Genomic DNA, 20,697 nt, shown 5'->3' with positions numbered 1-20,697 from the left:
TATGATAATGGCTTTGTCTCCTTTGATTTTGGAAATGATCCTGGAGTTCAAGGGAATCGATGGAAAGGCATACAAGAGGCCTTTTTCATGTTTGTAATAGGCTCTCATGAGAAGGAAGGTGTTTGGTAATGATCCTGGACTCGCCTCCTCTCTAGAACAAAAGTTCTAGCACTTGGAATTGACATTGGCGGTGAACAGCTCTATCATCAGGGTCCTCCAACATAGGAATATCATCTCTATGATGGACTTCCACAACAACCACTTGTGAGTGGTGACCAACCGTCTGATCAGGACGTCTGCCAGTTTGTTGCTGACACCTGGGAGATGAAGAGCCATAATGTTATCAACTGTTGGTGGTATGTCCAGGGTCTAACAGCTTCCAGGGATAAGGGAGAGGAGCGTGTGCCTCTCTGCTTGTTTATACAGTGCATCACAAGGCATTATGCATCAAGATATGCAGTATGAAGTTTTGCAGAACAAGTAGGAAGACTATGCAGAAGGATGTTCATATGGAACCCAATATCCTCTGGGGACTATGTCCCCGTATTTGAAAGTGGCCCAGGTGGACCTGCTAACCTGTATCAGACACAACAGTGATTACAGTCTTGTTCAGAGAATGGTACCTCTTCATGCATGTTTACAGGTTCTCTCTACCACCTGCGACTGCTCTAACTCTGGCTCAGATTGAAGTCTAGCAACTGGCACCAAGTACCTGCATGCAGACATATGGCATAGCAGCCCCAGACACAAGCATACCATTGTAGGCATGTTTTCTTCTATCCCATGCACCAGTGTTTGCATGGACAGGAACCTGTCTTCAGGGAGTGCATGCTCTCACTGAACCAAAGTCAATCAGGGCTCCTATGATCTCTATGGTCTGTGATGACCTGGAGAGCTCGATGGAGGGAAAAGGGTTACCACCTTGAATCTGAGGTGGCATATATATTTGTTCAGTCTCCTCAGGCCTAAGGTAGGTCAAAGACCTCCTTTTCTTCTTTAGAATAAAGAAGTATAGGGAGAAGACTCCGCCCCTTTATTCTCACATTCTCTTCTACTGATCCAAGACAAAGCAATTAGTCCACTTCTGTTTGTAAAAGACTCTCATTAGAAGAGTCTATGAAAAGAGGATGGTAGTGAATGGAACTGTATAGGACAGACTTGGGCAATGATAACCAATACCCATTTGTCAGCTGTGATAGCTGCCCAGGCCCGATAGAATGTAGCAGATGGTTCCAGAAGGTTGGTGTAGACTTCAGATTAGCTTAGTTGTGGCTCTCGATATTCCTGTTAAACCTACCGTCTCAGGGGGAGCTGGGATGGTCAAGGAGGCAGAAGAGGGGCGACCCCTGGAGTACTAGGTTTCTTCTGTTGCTGATATTCAGTCTGTCAGTCCCAGAAGTAAGGTGTACTCTGCCTTTGTTTGGGTTGATATCTGTAAGGCTTTCTGTAGGATGTCAGCAGATAAATCTCCAGAGACTTTAATGTAGCCCTTGACAGATTCAAGAGAGTTTAGGCCAACTCCATCAGAACCTGCACCACCTTACCCTTCAGGAGGGGCAAGAAAGCCTGGCAGGCTAGGCAAACCGCTTTGAGTTCCCTGACGTTGATTATGGAGGGCCAGATCGTCCTGCAACCAGCAGCCCTGCGTACTGCTAGCCCAGGTGTGCTCGCCAGCCCACACCCGAAGCATCAGAGACCAGGGTCACTAACAGGGCCACAAAGGGAACTCCCTCCAACACCGACCCAGGGTCCAACCACCAATCCAGGGACGACCGGATGCGATCCGGCACCTCGATTACCCGCTCTAGGTCGTGCCAGTTGAGAATGTAGACCGAAACCAGCCACGCTTGCAGAGGCCAGAGATGGAGCCAAGCATGACCAACCACGTATGTACACGTGGCCATGTGGCCCAACAACTACAGTCAGGTGCGAGCCATGGTGAGCGGGTGGTTCTTCACATGGAAGATCAGGTCCGACATGGCCTGAAAACATGCCTCCAGAAGGAAGGCTCTGGCTTGCATGGAGTCGAGGACTGCTCCAAATTAACTTTACCCATTGCACTGGCCTTAAGTGGACTTTTTTGTCATTCATCAACAGGCCCAGGTCGCGGCAGGTGAAGATCACCAGATCGGGGCTCCTCTGCACTTGTTCCGGAGATCTGCCCTTGATGAGCCAATCATCAAGATACGAGAAGACCTGGACCCCTCCATGTCTCAGGTAAGGGGCCACTGGCACCAGACATTTTGTGCATACTCTTGGGACTGAAGAGAGGCCAAAGTGCAAGCTCGTCTCCATATTGGAAGAGAAGGATCGAGGTCTGGAGAAACAAGTATCGACCCTGCGTTGCATATGAGAAAATGAAGATTTCCTGGACAGACATCAGGATATGCTTCTACAGGCACAACATTCTGAGGGCTCAGAGCAGGTTGCGCAGAGGCGACTGAGGGACGGTGAAGAAACTTGGCAGCACGTGACCTCCAGAAGAAGAAAGAGGAGCGTCCATGTACCAGCAATGGAGATATAGGTAAGCAACCGTTTTCATGTTCTCTCCACAGGTACTAATGTGGAGAGTGGACTAGATGATACATCTGAGGGAAGGGAGCAGAAGGAGACTCCACCGATTGGAAGGCATGAGATGCACTGTCCTAGGGATGGGGGGTCCACGACCACCGCTCCCAAGAGAAGGAGGAGGGTGGTGGTGGTCGGGGACTCCCTCCTCAGGGGGACTGAGTCATCTATCTGCCGCCCCAACCGAGAGGTCTGCTGCTTGCCAGGAGCTAGGATTCACGATGTGACGGAGAGACTGCCGAGACTCATCAAGCCCTCGGATCGCTACCCCTTCCTGCTTCTCCATGTGGGCACCAATGATACTACCAAGAATGATCCTGAGCAGATCACTGCAGACTACGTGGCTCTGGGAAGAAGGATAAAGGAGTTTGAGGCGCAAGTGGTGTTCTCGTCCATCCTCCCTGTGCAGGGAAAAGGCCTGGGTAGAGACCGTCGAATTGTGGAAGTCAACGAATGGCTACGTAGGTGGTGTCGGAGAGAAGGCTTTGGATTCTTCGACCATGGGATGGTATTCCAAGAAGGAGGAGTGCTAGGCAGAGACGGGCTCCACCTAACAAAGAGAGGGAAGAGCATCTTCGCAAGCAGGCTGGCTAACCTAGCGAGGAGGGCTTTAAACTAGGTTCACCGGGGGAAGGAGACCAAAGCCCTGAGGTAAGTGGGGAAATGGGATACCGGGAGGAAGCACGAGCAGGAGAGTGCAAGAGGGGAGGACTCCTGTCTCAGACTGAGAAAGCGGGACAATCAGCGAGTTATCTTAAGTGCCTATACACAAATGCAAGAAGCCTGGGAAACAAGCAGGGAGAACTGGAAGTCCTGGCACAGTCAAGGAACTATGATGTCATTGGAATAACAAAGACTTTGGTGGGATAACTCACATGACTGGAGTACTGTCATGGATGGATATAAACTATTCAGGAAGAACAGGCAGGGCAGAAAAGGTGGGGGAGTTGCACTGTATATAAGAGAGGAGTATGACTGCCCAGAGCTCCGGTATGAAACTGCAGAAAAACCTGAGAGTCTCTGGATTAAGTTTAGAAGTGTGAGCAACAAGGGTGATGTTGTGGTGGGAGTCTGCTATAGACCACCAGACCAGGGGGATGAGGTGGACGAGGCTTTCTTCCGGCAACTAGCAGAAGTTACTAGATCGCAGGCCCTGGTTCTCATGCGAGACTTTAATCACCCTGATATCTGCTGGGAGAGCAATACAGCGGTGCACAGACAATCCAGGAAGTTTTTGGAAAGTGTAGGGGACAATTTCCTGGTGCAAGTGCTGGAGGAACCAACTAGGGGCAGAGCTTTTCTTGACCTGCTGCTCACAAACCGGGAAGAATTAGTAGGGGAAGCAAAAGTGGATGGGAACCTGGGATGCAGTGACCGTGAGATGGTCGAGTTCAGGATCCTGACACAAGGAAGAAAGGAGAGCAGCAGAATACGGACCCTGAACTTCAGAAAAGAAGACTTTGACTCCCTCAGGGAACTGATGGGCAGGATCCCCTGAGAGAATAACATGAGGGGGAAAGGAGTCCAGGAGAGCTGGCTGTATTCTAAAGAATCCTTATTGAGGTTGCAGGAAAAAAACATCCTAATGTATAGAAAGAACAGTAAATATGGCAGGCGACCAGCTTGGCTTAACAGTGAAATCCTTGCTGATCTTAAACGCAAAAAAGAAGCTTACAAGAGGTGGATAATTGGCCATTATCTTTGAAAACTCATGGCGATCGGGGGAGGTCCCGGATGACTGGAAAAAGGCTAATGTAGTGCCCATCTTTAAAAAAGGGAAGGAGGAGGATCCGGGGAACTACAGGCCAGTCAGCCTCACCTCAGTCCCTGGAAAAATCATGAAGCAGGTCCTCAAGGAATCAATTCTGAAGCACTTAGAGGAGAGGAAAGTGATCAGGAACAGTCAGCATGGATTCACCAAGGGCAAGTCATGCCTGACTAACCTAATTGCCTTCTATGAGTAGATAACTGACTCTGTGGATGAGGGGAAAGCAGTGGATGTGTTGTTCCTTGACTTTAGCAAAGCTTTTGATACGGTCTCCCACAGTATTCTTGCCACCAAGTTAAAGAAGTATGGGCTGGATGAATGGACTATAAGGTGGATAGAAAGATGGCTAGATCGTCGGGCTTAACGGGTAGTGATCAATGGCTCCATGTCTAGTTGGCAGCCGGTTTCAAGTGGAGTGCCCCAGGGGTCGGTCCTGGGGCCGGTTTTGTTCAATATCTTCATTAATGATCTGGAGGATGGCGTGGACTGCATTCTCAGCAAGTTTGCAGATGACACTAAACTGGGAGGAGTGGTAGATACGCTGGAGGGTAGGGATAGGATACAGAGGGACCTAGACAAATTAGAGGATTGGGCCAAAAAAAACCTGATGAGGTTCAGCAAGGACAAGTGCAGAGTCCTGCACTTAGGACGGAAGAATCCCATGCACTGTTACAGACTAGGGACCGAATGGCTAGGAAGCAGTTCTGCAGAAAAAGACCTAGGGGTTACAATGCAGGAGAAGCTGGATAGGAGTCAACAGTGTGCCCTTGTTGCCAAGAAGGCTAACGGCATTTTGGGCTGTATAAGTAGGGGCATTGCCAGCAGATCGAGGGACGTGATCGTTCCCCTCTATTCGACATTGGTGAGGACTCATCTGGAGTACTGTGTCCAGTTTTGGGCCCCACACTACAAGAAGGATGTGGAAAAATTGGAAAGAGTCCAGCGGAGGGCAACAAAAATTATTAGAGGACTGGAGCACATGACTTATGAGGAGAGGCTGAGGGAACTGGGATTGTTTAGTCTGCAGAAGAGAAGAATGAGGGGGGATTTGATAGCTGCTTTCAACTACCAGAAAGGGGGTTCCAAAGAGGATGGATTTAGACTGTTCTCAGTGGTACCTGATGACAGAACAAGGAGTAATGGTCTCAAGTTGCAGTGGGGGAGGTTTAGGTTGGATATTAGGAAAAACTTTTTCACTAGGAGGGTGGCAAAGCACTGGACTGGGTTACCTAGGGAGGTGGTGGAATCTCCTTCCTTAGAGGTTTTTAAGGTCAGGCTTGACAAAGCCCTGGCTGGGATGATTTAGTTGGGAATTGGTCCTGCTTTGAGCAGGGGGTTGGACTAGATGACCTCCTGAGGTCCCTTCCAACCCTGATATTCTATGATTCTATTCTATGATTCAAAGGGCAGCACAGTGAACTGGAAATGGCATCCACCCACTATGAAACGGGGGAAACGTCTGTGACCTTGAAATATGGAAATAAGCATCCTTCAAGTCGAGGCGGTGTACCAGTCTCTTGGATCCAAGAAGGGGATGATGGAGGCCAGGGAGACAATGTAAAACTTCAACTTCATGAGAGACTTGTTGAGGTGTTGTAGGACTAAAATAGGTCTGAGGCCCCTGTGACGGATTGGGTCACAGAAACCCCCTTGGGAACTGCCACCTGATGTGCTGAGACTACCTCTAAGCCCGTTTTCCCTGGCAGCTTGGGACTTCAGTGCCCTGCCTGGTTGTGCCAGACACGCTGGCCTGGTACAAACACAGACCCAGGTCTGAACCACATTCCCCACAAGCTGCAGGCTTAACTGAAAACAGCTTAAGAAGTGCTCCTGTCTCCAGCACTCAGATACTCAGCTCCGAATGGGGTCCAAACCCCAAATAAATTTGTTTTACTCTGTATAAAGCTTATACAGGGTAAACTCATAAATTGTTTGCCCTCTATAACACCGATAGAGAGATATGTTTGTTCCCCCAGGAATTAATACCTGCTCTGGGTGCACAGTGGTTGCACTCTGAACAGGGGCTCCTTGATAACTTCATTAGGGTCCTTCTCTGATGGCAGAAGAGAGGGATCACCACTTCAGACCAACAAGAAGGAATAAGTCAGGATGGCAAGGAGGAATATTCTCCTCACAGAAGAGTGGCGCTGCTACTGGATCGGATGTCTCTTCAAGACTGCGAATATCTCCAGGGGTGATAGGGATGCCTCCAGCATACTTGAGGTTGTTGCTCAACTCCATTGTGGACACTGGTTACAGGTGTGGTGCTAGGTCTCTCATTCTGCCCGTTTAGGGACTTTGTCCGCAGAGCTGTGTCTTGCATCTTCCATCTGAGATCATCCCTTGGTCTTGGAAACAAGTTTATGCCTGGACCAGCTATGCAAGTCAGCATCCTGTTTGAGTGGGCAAAGGTGCCAGCTTTGCTGCTTAAGTGGGGGAAGCTTGTTTAAGAGCCAAGTCGTTGGTCCTGGTATTACTGGTGCTAATGCACTCAATGCTGAGACTGTCAGCACTGAAGTCTTACACATTGGGCACTTCTCCAACATGTTGAGGAGGTTGGTGTTGATGTTATTGACGCCAACTCTGCCAATGTCCTTTTTACATTATTTTCATTGCCTTATCCCAGAGTAAGAAGAATGACTGATGGAGCACTAGCTGATTCTGGTATATCTGGCCTCACTCTGAGCATAATAGTCAGCCCTCAGGGTCCAAAGTGGACTGCTCAAGTAGATATAGGTTGAGCTGTGTGTCCCTGAACTTGCAGGTCCTGGCGGAGAAGAGCTTGCACACAGAGTAGTTATCCAGGAAGCACTCTCTCCTAGGCAGAAGAGACATTGGCTGTGTCCACCCTTCATAAGGAACAGTCAGTCGTATGACAGGCAGGGTTTGAACACTGGGGCATGGAAGTTGATGGTAAGAGACTTGCCGTGCCATACACAGGGATGTACTAGATGACAGGGGAGTCAATCAATTCTCGCTATTTTTTTTAAAAAACATGCTTTTTCTCTAAAGTGTGAAAAGAGAATTCTTCACCAAATGAGTTGAAAAGAACTGGTTTAAGGGATCTGAATAGAGTACCAGGCTAGACACTCGCTGGATTCCATCTTGCTGTCACAGTTGTTAAGAGGAAAGTGAGGGAGGAGAATGGCCACTCAGCCTTTTATGCCCTCACATGGGAGGCACAGTACGCATACATGACCATGAAGAACACTGCTATTCAGAAGAAATCCAATCTTGTGCACATGAACACCTACAGTGGGACCCACACTTGACACATACTTAAAGAAAGAGTGGATCTTATAAACATTGATCATGACCAACATTAAAGCTAGTTGGAACCTTTTTGACAAAATAAAGTATCAAAACATTTTGGTTTCAACTAAGACTTCATCAAAATATCTTGGGTTTTTTTGGGTCGGGGAAGATAAAGAGACCCTCACACTATAGCCTAGTGTATAGGTGAGGATATAGACCCTCACCTACAGCCCTCAGCTTAAACCTCTCCAACGCATCATCAGTGATCTACAACCCATCCTGGACAATGACCCCTCACTTTCACAGACCTTGGGAGGCAGGCCTGTCCTCGCCCACAGACAACCTGCCAACCTTAAGCATATTCTCACCAGCAACCACGCACCGCACCATAACAACTCTAACTCAGGAACCAACCCATGCAACAAACCTCGATGCCAACTCTGCCCACATATCTACACCAGCAGCACTATCACAGGACCTAACCAGATCAGCTACAACATCACCGGCTCATTCACCTGCACGTCCACCAATGTTATATATGCCATCATGTGCCAGCAATGCCCCTCTGCTATGTACATTGGCCAAACTGGACAGTCACTACGCAAGAGGATAAATGGACACAAGTCAGATATCAGGAATGGCAATATACAAAAACCTGTAGGAGAACACTTTAACCTCCCTGGCCACACAATAGCAGATGTTAAGGTAGCCATCTTACAGCAAAAAAACTTCAGGACCAGACTCCAAAGAGAAACTGCTGAGCTCCAGTTCATTTGCAAATTTGACACCATCAGATCAGGATTAAACAAAGACTGTGAATGGCTATCCAACTACAGAAGCAGTTTCTCCTCCCTTGGTGTTCACACCTCTACTGCTAGCAGAGCACCTCACCCTCCCTGATTGAACTAACCTCGTTATCTCCACACTGATTTATACCTGCCTCTGGAGATTTCCATTACTTGCATCTGAAGAAGTGAGGTTCTTACCCACGAAAGCTTATGCTCCCAATACTTCTGTTAGTCTTAAAGGTGCCACAGGACCCTCTGTTGCTTTTTACAGATTCAGACTAACACGGCTACCCCTCTGATACTTGACACTATAGCCTAGTGGCCTGAGATGTGGGCCACTCAGTCTCAAGTCCCTGCTCTGCAAGAATCAAAGTGATCTAGTGTGAAAAACTCTGCTTTGAATCACGCAGGACTTGAACCTGCGTCTCCCATGTACCAGACCACTCCCCTAACCACCAAGCTAGACATACATGAATCATTCAGGCATTCAGATATCTCTTCTCAAATTGAACTTTTCTGCACAATTCCATTTTCACAGAAACAGTTGAAAGGGTTGGTTTTCATTCCAAAGCAGAACACACACAAATTTTTCAATCTCAAATGCAGAACTGTCATCCTCCTGTTAGACCTAACCAATACCACCACCAATTCTCATCTTCTCCTTGTCTTTTGGCTTCTCTCCTTTTGTTCAGCCACTGAAACCTGACGGCAACAGAACTTTTTGAGAAAGGGCACCTCTGCCGATGCCTCCTCCTGACTGAGACAGAGGTGCAGGTATAGTTCCAGCACCTCTCCTTTAGAGGTTATGGGGTGCTTTTCACTGTGGGGATGTCTATGTGAAATTACCCATACTACAGTAATCTTAATAAACCAACAACAAAATTAAAAAAAGAATGAAATAAAACAAAAGAAATGGTTTACTTAACATGTCTAAGTTAATCGTTCTCATGACTGAATCTAAATAAGACATTGGAAACTACTCTTTTGTCCAGAGACCAACTCTTGCTCTGTGCTCCTTAGTTACTTAAGCCCTTCCCCTGATTTTCCTAACCAGTTACACAAAAACACTCCAGGACTAGGAGAATTACTCATCCTGCAGGAGACAGCACAATGAGGGATGATGACTAACAATAGCAAATAATGACCTTTCAAAGGCTGAACAACCTTGCTCAGCCATCACCTTGCATGGACCACCACAGCTGACTATACCCAGATTCAGACAGGCCTCTTGCTTAACTTCTCCAAGCAATTATTTCTTTTACCAAGAAATGATTAATGACAAGGTCCCCAGACCTTCCATCACAGTTATGAAGGAAGAAGCAACAGGATTTGGATACTGCCTGGATTTATGGGTCCAAAGAGAGGGGCTTGTGTCACACAAAATGCCCAGGGGATGACGACTATGCTTTCACACTGGTGGAGGGAGAAGAGTGAGCTTGAGTAGACAATGAATTCAGTTTGAGATTTTAACATCAAAAGGTGAAACCAGGACTTCCACAAGACATCTGAAAGATAGGCCAAAATGTGAAATTGGATGGAGTCAGACAGATTAGGATTAGAAAGTTAAATTTCATCTGGAGGATCCACTTAGCTAGGTAAGCACTTAATGGCCTGATGTGAGATGCAAGAAAAATTGCCCCATCAATCATTTCCCAGGAGAGATTTTTTTTTGCTGGTTTGTGTTGAACAGCACACCAACGTTTGACAAACCTAGATGAGTCAGAATCTCTGACTCCTGAACAGCTTAGTGTTCATAGACACATAAGGAACTGCACAAGTCAGTTGAGGTGGGACAGGATAGTAAACTTCCGCCAATAAAGGGCTGCCAGCATCACAACAGTGAACTTTGTGAAGATACGGGAGCAAATACAAAACCAAATGATAAGGTGGCATATTAAAAATGCATTTGAGACAGAGCAAGCCATAGATATTTTTAAAACAAAAGAAATATGTAGATAGGCATTCCTTAGGTATCTGGAAGTGAAAATCTCCTGGTTCTGCTACTGCTGTGACAAACCAAATAGTCTAGATCTTGAATTTCTTGCAGACTGTAAAAAACTCCAAACTCATATCCTTAACTGACACAGTAGGTCATCTCTGGTCCAACCCAAACAGCCAGTCACTCTCTGAACCTGACATTTTGATTAGATGTTGATATAGAGCAGTGGTTTTCAAACTACGGGTCGCGAGCCAGTACTGGGTCACGGAATGTAAGGCATTGGGTCATAGTGGCACTGGTCAGCACCGCCGACCGAGCCATTAAAAGTCCCTGTTCTGACACCGCGCTGCGCCCTGGAGGTGGGGGAGGGGAAGAGTTCCCATTGGCCGGGAACCACCAGCAGCAGTGCAGCCTTCAGAGCCAGGCAGCCGGCCAGCAGCTGCCGCTCTCCGCTGTGCCTTCAGAGCTGGGCGGCTGGAGAGCAGCGGCTGCTGGCCAGGCGCCCAGCTCTGAAGGCAGTGCTGTCACCAGCAGCAGCACAGAAGTAAGATTGGCATGGTATTGCCACCCTTACTTCTGCACTGCTGCTGCTAGCAACACTGCCTTCAGAGCTGGGCACCCAGCCAGCAGCCACCACTCTGGCTGCCCAGCTCTGAAGGCAGTGCAGAAGCAAGGGTAGCAATACCGCCTCCCCCTACAGTAGGCTTGCAACCCCCCCTTTGGGTCAGGACCCCCCGTTTGAAAAACACTGAGAAATCACACAATTGTGGGCTGGTCATAGCAAATTTTGCTGTTTATGCCATGACCAACCCACGAAAATGTGATTTCTCCTTAATTTAAGTAGACCCCTAGGTATAGGAAGCAGCAGCAAGATTTAAACACAACTAGGAAGTGAATGGCAAAACAGTGAGCAGAATCAAAGAGGACAGATACCCATCTCCAGAAGTTTCTAAATTTTAGAAAGCTGTTTCACCAGTCATATTTCCACCCACTCCCATCTCTTCAACAGCCAAGTTAATTCCACTGATTAGCCACAAGGCATTCTCTCAAGTCAGAAATGCCTCCACCCATTTCTATTTCATATCTGGGCTACTAGAGCAGTGCTCCCCAAACTTTTTCTGTCGTGCCCCCCTACCAGTAATGGAATCTGTCCACACCCCGCCAGAAGTCGTCGTCGGGAGCGGGGCAGGGCTGGGTGGCACTCCCTCCCCACCCCCCGTGGGGGCTGGCCTGGGCCCTGACACATCCCCTGAACGTTACTCCATGCCCTCCTAGGGGGACACACCCCACAGTTTGGGGATCACTGGTCTAGAGAGTTGTATAACTCGTGTTTCCTAAGAGGCATAAGGACCTTCCCTTTTATTTTTCTAGAATAAAGTTTTCCACTCCCAAACTCAGACTTGTTTCTTGCAATAAAAAATGAAATGTGATTGTAACATAAATATTTCAAAGTGACACATTCAAAAATGTGGAAAAGACTTGAGGTAAAAGCCAGCGAGTACTTTTTCCTCAGGAAAAAAAAAAATAGCTGCAGTCCGGATAACGGAGAACTTTTGTTTCCCAGTTACAAGGTTTCTTAATCCAACAAATTCTTCTCTCCCAAGAAATTAACTGAAACTAAACTTTAACAAAAAACATACCAACAAAACCCCACTTCGTAAATGAATTTAAAATGGCAGAGAAACATAACACATGCATCTGATGAAGTGGGTTATATCCCACGAAAGCTTATGCCCAAATACATTTGTTTGTCTCTAGGGTGCCACAAGGACTCCTTCTTGTTTTTACTGATACAAACTAACACAGCTACCCCTCTGAAACATGTCACACACACAGGTTCCTAATATGTAGCCGGTCTATGAGTTTCCTCTGTCCAGGAGGCTGCAGCTCACAATGGTGACCTGCAAGGCTGCAGCCACCAGAGGCCGAGAATTAACAGAAGAACAAGGAAGGGCACCAACTTGCCACTGCAGCCCCAGCATGCCATGCGCACTGCGACCCAGTGCTCTTCAGCGCCTCGCCAGGCAGACAGTGGCAATCACCGCGCACCTGGCGCAGTCCCTTCCCCGCAGCCCCCCCTCCCGAGAAAGAAACACAGGATCACGTGGGGCAGCGCGGCACGTGCCGGGCTCGGCAGCACCAGACCCCCGAGGTTGTCGCGCGCTAGAACGCCCAACGGTCGGTCGGTTGTGCAGGACCAGGGACTCCAAGCCCGCTGCCTCCACCTCGCGCCCAGTCCCCCAGCACAAGCCGGTCGTAGCAGCCCTGTTCTGCCCGCCCGGGCCCCCGCTACCTGGCACACGGCGCTGCGGAAGCCGCGGTAGGTCTCCTCGTCGCAGCTCAGCACTTTCTCCTTGGGGTCCCCCTGCTCCCGGCGCCGGTCGAACAGGAACACGGTCCGGTCCCTGCTGCCGTGTGGCCCTGACAGGCCCGGCCCGGGAGCCCTGGTGTCGCCTCCCGCCACCGCTGCCATGTTGGGGAAGCAGAAAGCAGTAGAGACGGAAGCTGCCCAGTCGCCGTTGCCTGAGCCTGGCTTCTGGCGCGCGAGCTCCCCCGCCTGGCGCTGCTCTCCCAGCGGGAGACCTCCAGGCAGGAAGGGGGCGGGGCTGGGGAGCCCCAGGGAAGGGGAGGGGCCTGGAGATGGAACCTAGGCCGGGGAAGGGGGACACGGAAGTACAATAGCGGAAGGGGCAGGGCTGAGCGCGACGCCGAGATGAACTGGCCTGAGGGCGGAGCTAAGAGCTGAGCGTGGGCTGGGGGTAGGGACCAGGCAGTTCCCTCTATCCCGGAAGTGAAGTAACTCGCGAAAGAATCATCCCGGGATGGACTGAAACCAAGGGCCGCACGTCACTTCCGTGCCAGTATGCACCATAGAGAGGGGAAATGATGTAGCCAGGGAAGCCCCGATTTTTCACCCAGGAATTCTGAGCGCTGCTGCTGCCCCCTGAGGCGGTGGGAGGAGACCGTCTGTGCAGGCGGCACCGGAATCACGTGTTCCTCTGCTCCCCTCCCAGCCAGGCTCGCTTCCGGACCAAATCGAAGCTGCTGCGCTGGCAGGCGGAGAACCGTCGCCACACGAAGCTGCTGGAAACTCTGGCCCTGCAGCCGCAGCCTGAGGCTCCACCTCCCTCCCCCGCTTGGAGCAGAGCCCTGAGCAGCCCCCGCACGGCCCCATGTTCGCGGCGGCCGCGGCTGTTCTTAGCCCTGGAATCGCTGTTCCCACCCCGGGCCCCAAGCTGTTCCCACCCAGCCGCTCCCGCCCAGTGGTATCGTCTCGGGGCGTCACCGCCGGACGCCCTCGGAGGGGCTCCGTTGCCAATTGAGCAGAGTGCAGGGTCCCGCTCCTCCTGGAGATGATCAAAGATTCAGTTGTTCTCAACCCACCCGGCTCCGCTCTGCAGCTGTTGCCCCTTCCCACCTGTATTTCCGGAGAGTAGAGACTCTGTTCTGGATCTGCGTGCTTACGGAGAGAGTTGTTTGACTCTGAAAATAACGTGAGGGTGGGAAGCAAAAGTGTTGTACTGAAGTGACACCCACAACGCCACACACAATCCCAGATGTAGATCCCTAGAAATATTTAGTAAAAGATCAAACCGACAATAATTTGTGATCAGATTACATATATGACCATTATTAGATTTCAGGGTTAGCACACTACTGAGACGAATGGAGCTAATCACTACCTCTGAGTTGCTATTTGGTTTGCAAACTCAGGAAGACAATGCTTCATTGTCTCTGCACTGATAAAGCCTAGAAAATATTTTTAAACATAAACATAAATTCTGCAGAAACTCATTGGGCTACCACAGGAATGCTGATCTACCTATAACCACAAACTACTTAAATACAGAATAGTAAGGAAATCCACCCAAAACAAACAAAATCATGGAACTAATGATGTGTGCTGCCATCATATTGTTCACTCTGCTTGTGATCTACCCTGTCCACCACCCTTTGTCACCACCATTTAGACAGTGTACATGTTACATACAGCCTTGCTCCTGCCGATAGAAATGTCCTACTACATCAACATAATAACTCCACTTCCACGAGAGATGTAGGGCTTATGTCGGTGTAGTTAGGGCAATGCAGTGTCTGTGTACACACTGTGTTACTTACATGGGCTGTTGGCTGTCTTTTTTGTCAATTTCTCTACTCCATGCTGAAGGCTCCAGCTCCCAGCTGGGCTGCTCCCAGCATCCTGCTCCAAGCTGTGAGCCCAGCTGCACCAAGGCTCCCTGCTGGGAGCCCAAGTGGCTGCCTCACTCCTGTCAGGGAGCAGGAAGGCAAGATTCTCTGCAGCTGCCCCGCTGCTGTTGGAGAACTGAGAGCCTGGGGGCTGTCATGCTCCCATCGGGGAGAAGGGAACCAAGAGTGGGGGCAGGCAGATAGGCTCTCAGTGGGGAGGAGTGGCAGCCAGTGGGGAGCAGGGAGCCTGTTAGGTAGTGGGGAGCTGCAAGTGGAGCGGAGAGCCTCTTAGGTCCGTGGAAGCACTCCTCGTGAGGACGCATACCACTGACTGAAGGAGGGTAGTATGGACATGTAAGCTGTAAGTCGACACTATTAATAGGTCAACTTAAACATTTTTAGTCTTCTAGACATGCCCCAATATGCAATCATTCATTCTGTAGGTGTGGCCTGCATTCCGTGTTCCTAGAAGTATAACTCTGCATTTGGCTATATTAAAATATATTTTGTTTGAATTGGCCCAGTTTATGAAACAATCCAAATCATTCTGTGGGACATCATGTCCTGATCCTTATTTATAACTCAGACAATCTTTGTGTCATCCACAAATTTTATCAGAAGTAATTTTATTATACTTCCAGATCATTAATGAAAATGTTAACTAGCACTGGGCCTAGTACGATTTCCTGGAGAACCCCACTAGAAACACTCCCTTTTGATGATGATTCCTCACTGATGACTACTAAGTAGAGAACATAACATACATAAGAACTTAAGAACAGCCGTACTGGGTCAGACCAAAGGTCCATCTAGCCCAGTATCCTGTCTACCGACAGTGGCCAATGCCAGGTGCCCCAGAGGGAGTGAACTTAACAGGTAATAATCAAGTGATCTCTCTCCTGCCATCCATCTCCACCCTCTGACAAACAGAGTCTAGGGACACCATTCCTTACCCATCCTGGCTAATAGCCATTAATGGACTTAACCTCCATGAATTTATCCAGTTCTCTTTTAAACGCTGTTATAGTCCTAGCCTTCACAACCTTCTCAGGTAAGGAGTTCCACAAGTTGACTGTGCGCTGCATGAAGAAGAACTTCCTTTTATTTGTTTTAAACCTGCTGCCTATTAATTTCATTTGGTGACCCCTAGTTCTTGTATTATGGGAATAAGTAAATAACTTTTCCTTATCTACTTTCTCCACATCACTCATGATTTTATATACCTCTATCATATCCTCCCTTGTCTCCTCTTTTCCAAGCTGAAAAGTCCTAGCCTCTTTAATCTCTCCTCATATGGGACCCGTTCCAAACCCCTAATCATTTTAGTTGCCCTTCTCTGAACCTTTTCTAGTGCCAGTATATCTTTTTTGAGATGAGGAGACCACATCTGTACGCAGTATTCAAGATGTGGGCATACCATCGATTTATATAAGGGCAATAATATATTCTCCGTCTTATTCTCTATCCCCTTTTTAATGATTCCTAACATCCCGTTTGCTTTTTTGACCGCCTCTGCACACTGCGTGGACATCTTGAGAGAACTATCCACGATGACTCCAAGATCTCTTTCCTGATTAGTTGTAGCTAAATTAGCCCCCGTCATATTGTATGTATAGTTGGGGTTATTTTTTCCAATGTACATTACTTTACATTTATCCACATTAAATTTCATTTGCCATTTTGTTGCCCAATCACTTAGTTTTGTGAGATCTTTTTGAAGTTCTTCACAGTCTACTTTGGTCTTAACTATCTTGAGCAGTTTAGTATCATCTGCAAACTTTGCCACCTCACTTTTTACCCCTTTCTCCAGATCATTTATGAATAAGTTGAATAGGATTGGTCCTAGGACTGACCCTTGGGGAACACCACTAGTTACCCCTCTCCATTCTGAGAATTTACCATTAATTCCTACCCTTTGTTCCCTGTCTTTTAACCGATTCTCAGTCCATAAAAGGACCTTCCCTTTTATCCCATGACAACTTAATTTACGTAAGAGCCTTTGGTGAGGGACCTTGTCAAAGGCTTTCTGGAAATCTAAAGTACACTATGTCCACTGGATCCCCCTTGTCCACATGTTTGTTGATCCCTTCAAAAAACTCTAATAGATTAGTAAGACACGATTTCCCTTTACAAAAACCATGCTGACTTTTGCCCAACAACTTATGTTCTTCTACGTATCTGACAATTTTATTATTTACTATTGTTTCGACTAATTTGCCCGGTACTGACGTTAGACTTACCGGTCTGTAATTGCTGGGATCACCTCTAGAGCCCTTTTTAAATATTGGCGTTACATTAGCTATCTTCCAGTCTTTGGGTACAGAAGCCGATTTAAAGGACAGGTTACAAACCCTAGTTAATAGTTCCGCAATTTCAAATTTGAGTTCTTTCAGAAATCTTTTTTTTAAAGGAGATATCCTATCTCCTAGAACTGGAAGGGACCTTAAATGGTCATCGAGTCCAGCCCCCTGTCTTCACTAGCAGGACCAAGTACTGATTTTGCCTCAGATCCCTAAGTGGCCCCCTCAAGGATTGAACTGACAACCCTGGGTTTAGCAGGCTAATGCTCAAACCACTGAGCTATCCCTCCCCCAGCCCTCTGTCACCTCTTGGGTGAATGCCATCTGGTCCCGGTGACTTGTTAATGTTAAGTTTATCAATTAATTCCAAAACCTCCTCTAGTGACACTTCCTCAGATTTATCACCTACAAAAGCCGGCTCAGGTTTGGGAATCTCCCTAACATCCTCAGCCGTGAAGACTGAAACAAAGAATTTGTTTAGTTTCTCCGCAATGACTTTATCGTCTTTAAGCGCTCCTTTTGTATCTCGATCATCGAGGGGCCCCACTGGTTGTTTAGCAGGCTTCCTGCTTCTGATGTACTTAAAAAACATTTTGTTATTACCTTTTGAGTTTTTGGCTAGCCGTTCTTCAAATTCCTTTTTGGCTTTTCTTATTACATTTTTACACTTAATTTGACAGTGTTTATGCTCCTTTCTATTTACCTCACTAGGATTTGACTCCCACTTTTTAAAGGAAGTCTTTTTATCTCTTACTGCTTCTTTTACATGGTTGTTAAGCCATGGTGGCTCTTTTTTAGTTCTTTTACTGTGTTTCTTAATTTGGGGTATACATTTAAGTTGGGCCTCTATTATGGTGTCTTTAAAAAGCGCCCATGCCGCTTGCAGGGATTTCACTTTAGTCACTATTCCTTTTAATTTCTGTTTAACTAACCCCCTCATTTTTGCATAGTTCCCCTTTTTGAAATTAAATGCCACAGTGTTGGGCTGTTGAGATGTTCTTCCCACCACAGGGATGTTAAATGTTATTATATTATGGTCACTATTTCCAAGCGGTCCTGTTATAGTTATCTCTTGGACCAGCTCCTGCGCTCCACTCAGGACTAAATCTAGAGTTGCCTTTCCCCTTGTGGGTTCCCGTACCAGCTGCTCCAAGAAGCAGTCATTTAAAGTATCGAGAAATTTTGTCTCTGCATTTCGTCCTGAGGTGACATGTTCCCAGTCAATATGGGGATAATTGATATCTTAATTTTGATAGCATCTCTAATTTCCCTTAGCATTTCATCATCACTATCACTGTCCTGGTCAGGTGGTCGATAGTAGATCCCTAATGTTATATTCTTATTAGAGCATGAAATTACTATCCATAGAGATTCTATGGAACATGTGGATTCACTTAAGATTTTTACTTCATTTGATTCTACATTTTCTTTCACATATAGTGCCACTCTCCCCCCCCACCCCTGCACAACCTATTCTGTCCCACCGATATATTTTGTACCCCGGAATGATTGTGTCCCATTGATTGTCCTCAGTCCACCAGGTTTCTGTGATACCTATTATATCAATATCCTCTTTTATCACGAGGCCCTCTAATTCACCCATCTTATTATTTAGACTTCTAGCATTTGTGTACAAGCACTTTAAAAACTTGTCACTGTTTATTTGTCTGCCCTTTTCTGATGTGTCCGATTCTTTATATGAATGTTTCTCGTCTGATATGGCCCTTACATTATCCTCTTCCATCCTCTGCTCCCGACTAGAACCTAGAGAATCTCTATCAATAGACTCTCCTCTAAGAGAAGTCTCTGTCCGATCCACATTCTCCTATGCAGCAGTCGGCTTTCCCCCATCTCCTAGTTTAAAAATTGCTCTGCAACCTTTTTAATGTTAAGTGCCAGCAGTCTGGTTCCACCTTGGTTTAGGTGGAGCCCATCCTTCCTGTATAGGCTCCCCCTATCCCAAAAGTTTCCCCAATTCCTAATGAATCTAAACCCTTCCTCTCTACACCATCGTCTCATCCACGCATTGAGACTCTGAAGCTCTGCCTGCCTACCTGGCCCTGCGTGTGGAACTGGGAGCATTTCTGAGAATGCCACCATAGAGGTCCTGGATTTCAGTCTCTTCCCTAGCAGCCTAAATTTGGCCTCCAGGACGTCTCTCCTACCCTTCCCTATGTCATTGGTACCTACATGTACCACGACCACCGGCTCCTCCCCAGCACTAGACATAAGTCTATCTAGATGCCTTGAGAGATCCACAACCTTCACACCAGGCAGGCAAGGCACCATACAGTTCTCCCGGTCATCACAAACCCAGCTATCTATGTTTCTAATGATTGAATCTCCCATTACTAACACCTGCCTTTTCCTAGTGACTGGAGTTCCCTCCCCCGGAGAGGTAACCTCAGTGCGAGAGGATATCCTAACACCATCTGGAAGGAGGGTCCCAACTATAGGAAGGTTTCCCTCTGCTCCCGTTGACTGCTCTGCTTCCCTGGGCCTTTCGTCCTCCTCAACAGCGCAGGGGCTGTCTGACCGAAGGTGGGACAATTCTACAGTGTCCTGGAAAGCCTCATCAACATACCTCTCTGCCTCCCTTAGCTCCTCCAGTTCCGCCACCCTCGCCTCCAAAGCCCATACGCGGTCTCTGAGGGCCAGGAGCTCCTTGCATCGAATGCACACATATGCCACCCGCCCACAGGGCAGGTAATCATACATGCTGCACTCAGCGCAATAAACTGGATAGCCCCCACTCTGCTGCTGGGCTTCTGCCTGCATGGTCTCCTAGTTAATGAAAGGGTTTTGTTTAAATTGAGAAGTTTTGAATGTAGTTTAGATTATAGTATTAAAGAAAACAGCAAGGGGCCCTTGCTCCCTTCCCACTCCCTTGCGAAACTCCCTATTACCAGCCCCTGTTCGCAAAGCTCCCTGGTCTCTTGCACACTGCTTTATAAGCCCTATAGTGCTCAAGTTACAAAGAGGTTTGGGGGGGAGGTGAGCCCCCTTACTACTTACAGGAACTATCTTACTTCTGCTTTATGGCCTCCTTACTTTTCACTACTGTTTAAATTAAAGCAAGCCATTTGACATTCAGCCGCTCCCCTTCTCCCCCCCCCCAACACACACAGACAATTTTTTCCCCATAATTCAAGAACTGCCAGGTTCACTAATCCTGTTCCCCTTAAATCAAATAGAGTTTTGACATGGATTTAAATGGGAGTGGGACTAGCCCCCAAGTGAGTAAAGTCAAATGGGAGGAATTAGACAAATCCAGTATAGAAAGTGGCTATGGAATCCTTAAAAAAAAAAAAACCTCACAAACATAACACACGATAAACTACTATGAATATGATTTCTTATAACACTACTCCCCTGAAGGACCTTATTGGTTTCTTTATATACTTTTTCTCCATAAAGACTTTCTAATTTTTAAAAATTGGAATATTTGTGTCATTTTGATAATGCCACTTTATTCAATTTCCCCCTTTCTAAGAATAGAAAGAATATAACTCCAGAACAGCATTTAACTAAAATAGTTCAGGAGATATTTAAATTTAAATGTATTCTCAGCTCTCTTTAAAGTAGCAGTGAAACCAATGTAGATCAGGAAACAGTTCAAAGCTTCCTAGCCCACATACTCCCCACCCTCCACACACTTGAAGTGACAAAAATGCTTTATGGAAGGATTGCTGTTCATGACCTAGAGAAAGAAAATCATAATTGAAACACATATTCATCCTTTCTGAAGCTGCAGCCTATGTTTAATGCTCTTGCAGTGTTTGTGGTTAACCCAGGGAAGTTTGAACACACACACAGTTTTGCACACACTCCTGCTATAATTATAGATCAGCCTAGATGTTCTCGGTAGGACTGTCTGTACTTTGCTCTTAT

General features: G+C 47.3%; 1 protein-coding gene across 1 annotated transcript in view; it reads right to left on the bottom strand.

The window, feature by feature from the left end:
- The window catches only part of SMCHD1 (structural maintenance of chromosomes flexible hinge domain containing 1), a 167,825-nt gene extending 155,034 nt beyond the window's left edge, over positions 1-12,791 (bottom strand). The window contains exon 1 of the mRNA XM_065397884.1: positions 12,612-12,791. Coding sequence (XP_065253956.1) covers positions 12,612-12,791 — 180 coding nt within the window. The remainder of the gene's footprint in view (positions 1-12,611) is intronic.
- Positions 12,792-20,697: the final 7,906 nt, after the last annotated feature.

The sequence above is a fragment of the Emys orbicularis genome, chromosome 2, assembly GCF_028017835.1.
Source record: "Emys orbicularis isolate rEmyOrb1 chromosome 2, rEmyOrb1.hap1, whole genome shotgun sequence".
In the NCBI taxonomy this organism is placed as follows: domain Eukaryota; kingdom Metazoa; phylum Chordata; order Testudines; family Emydidae; genus Emys; species Emys orbicularis.
The sequence above is the reverse complement of the archived record's forward strand: the minus strand, read 5'-3'. Positions and strand labels throughout refer to the sequence as shown.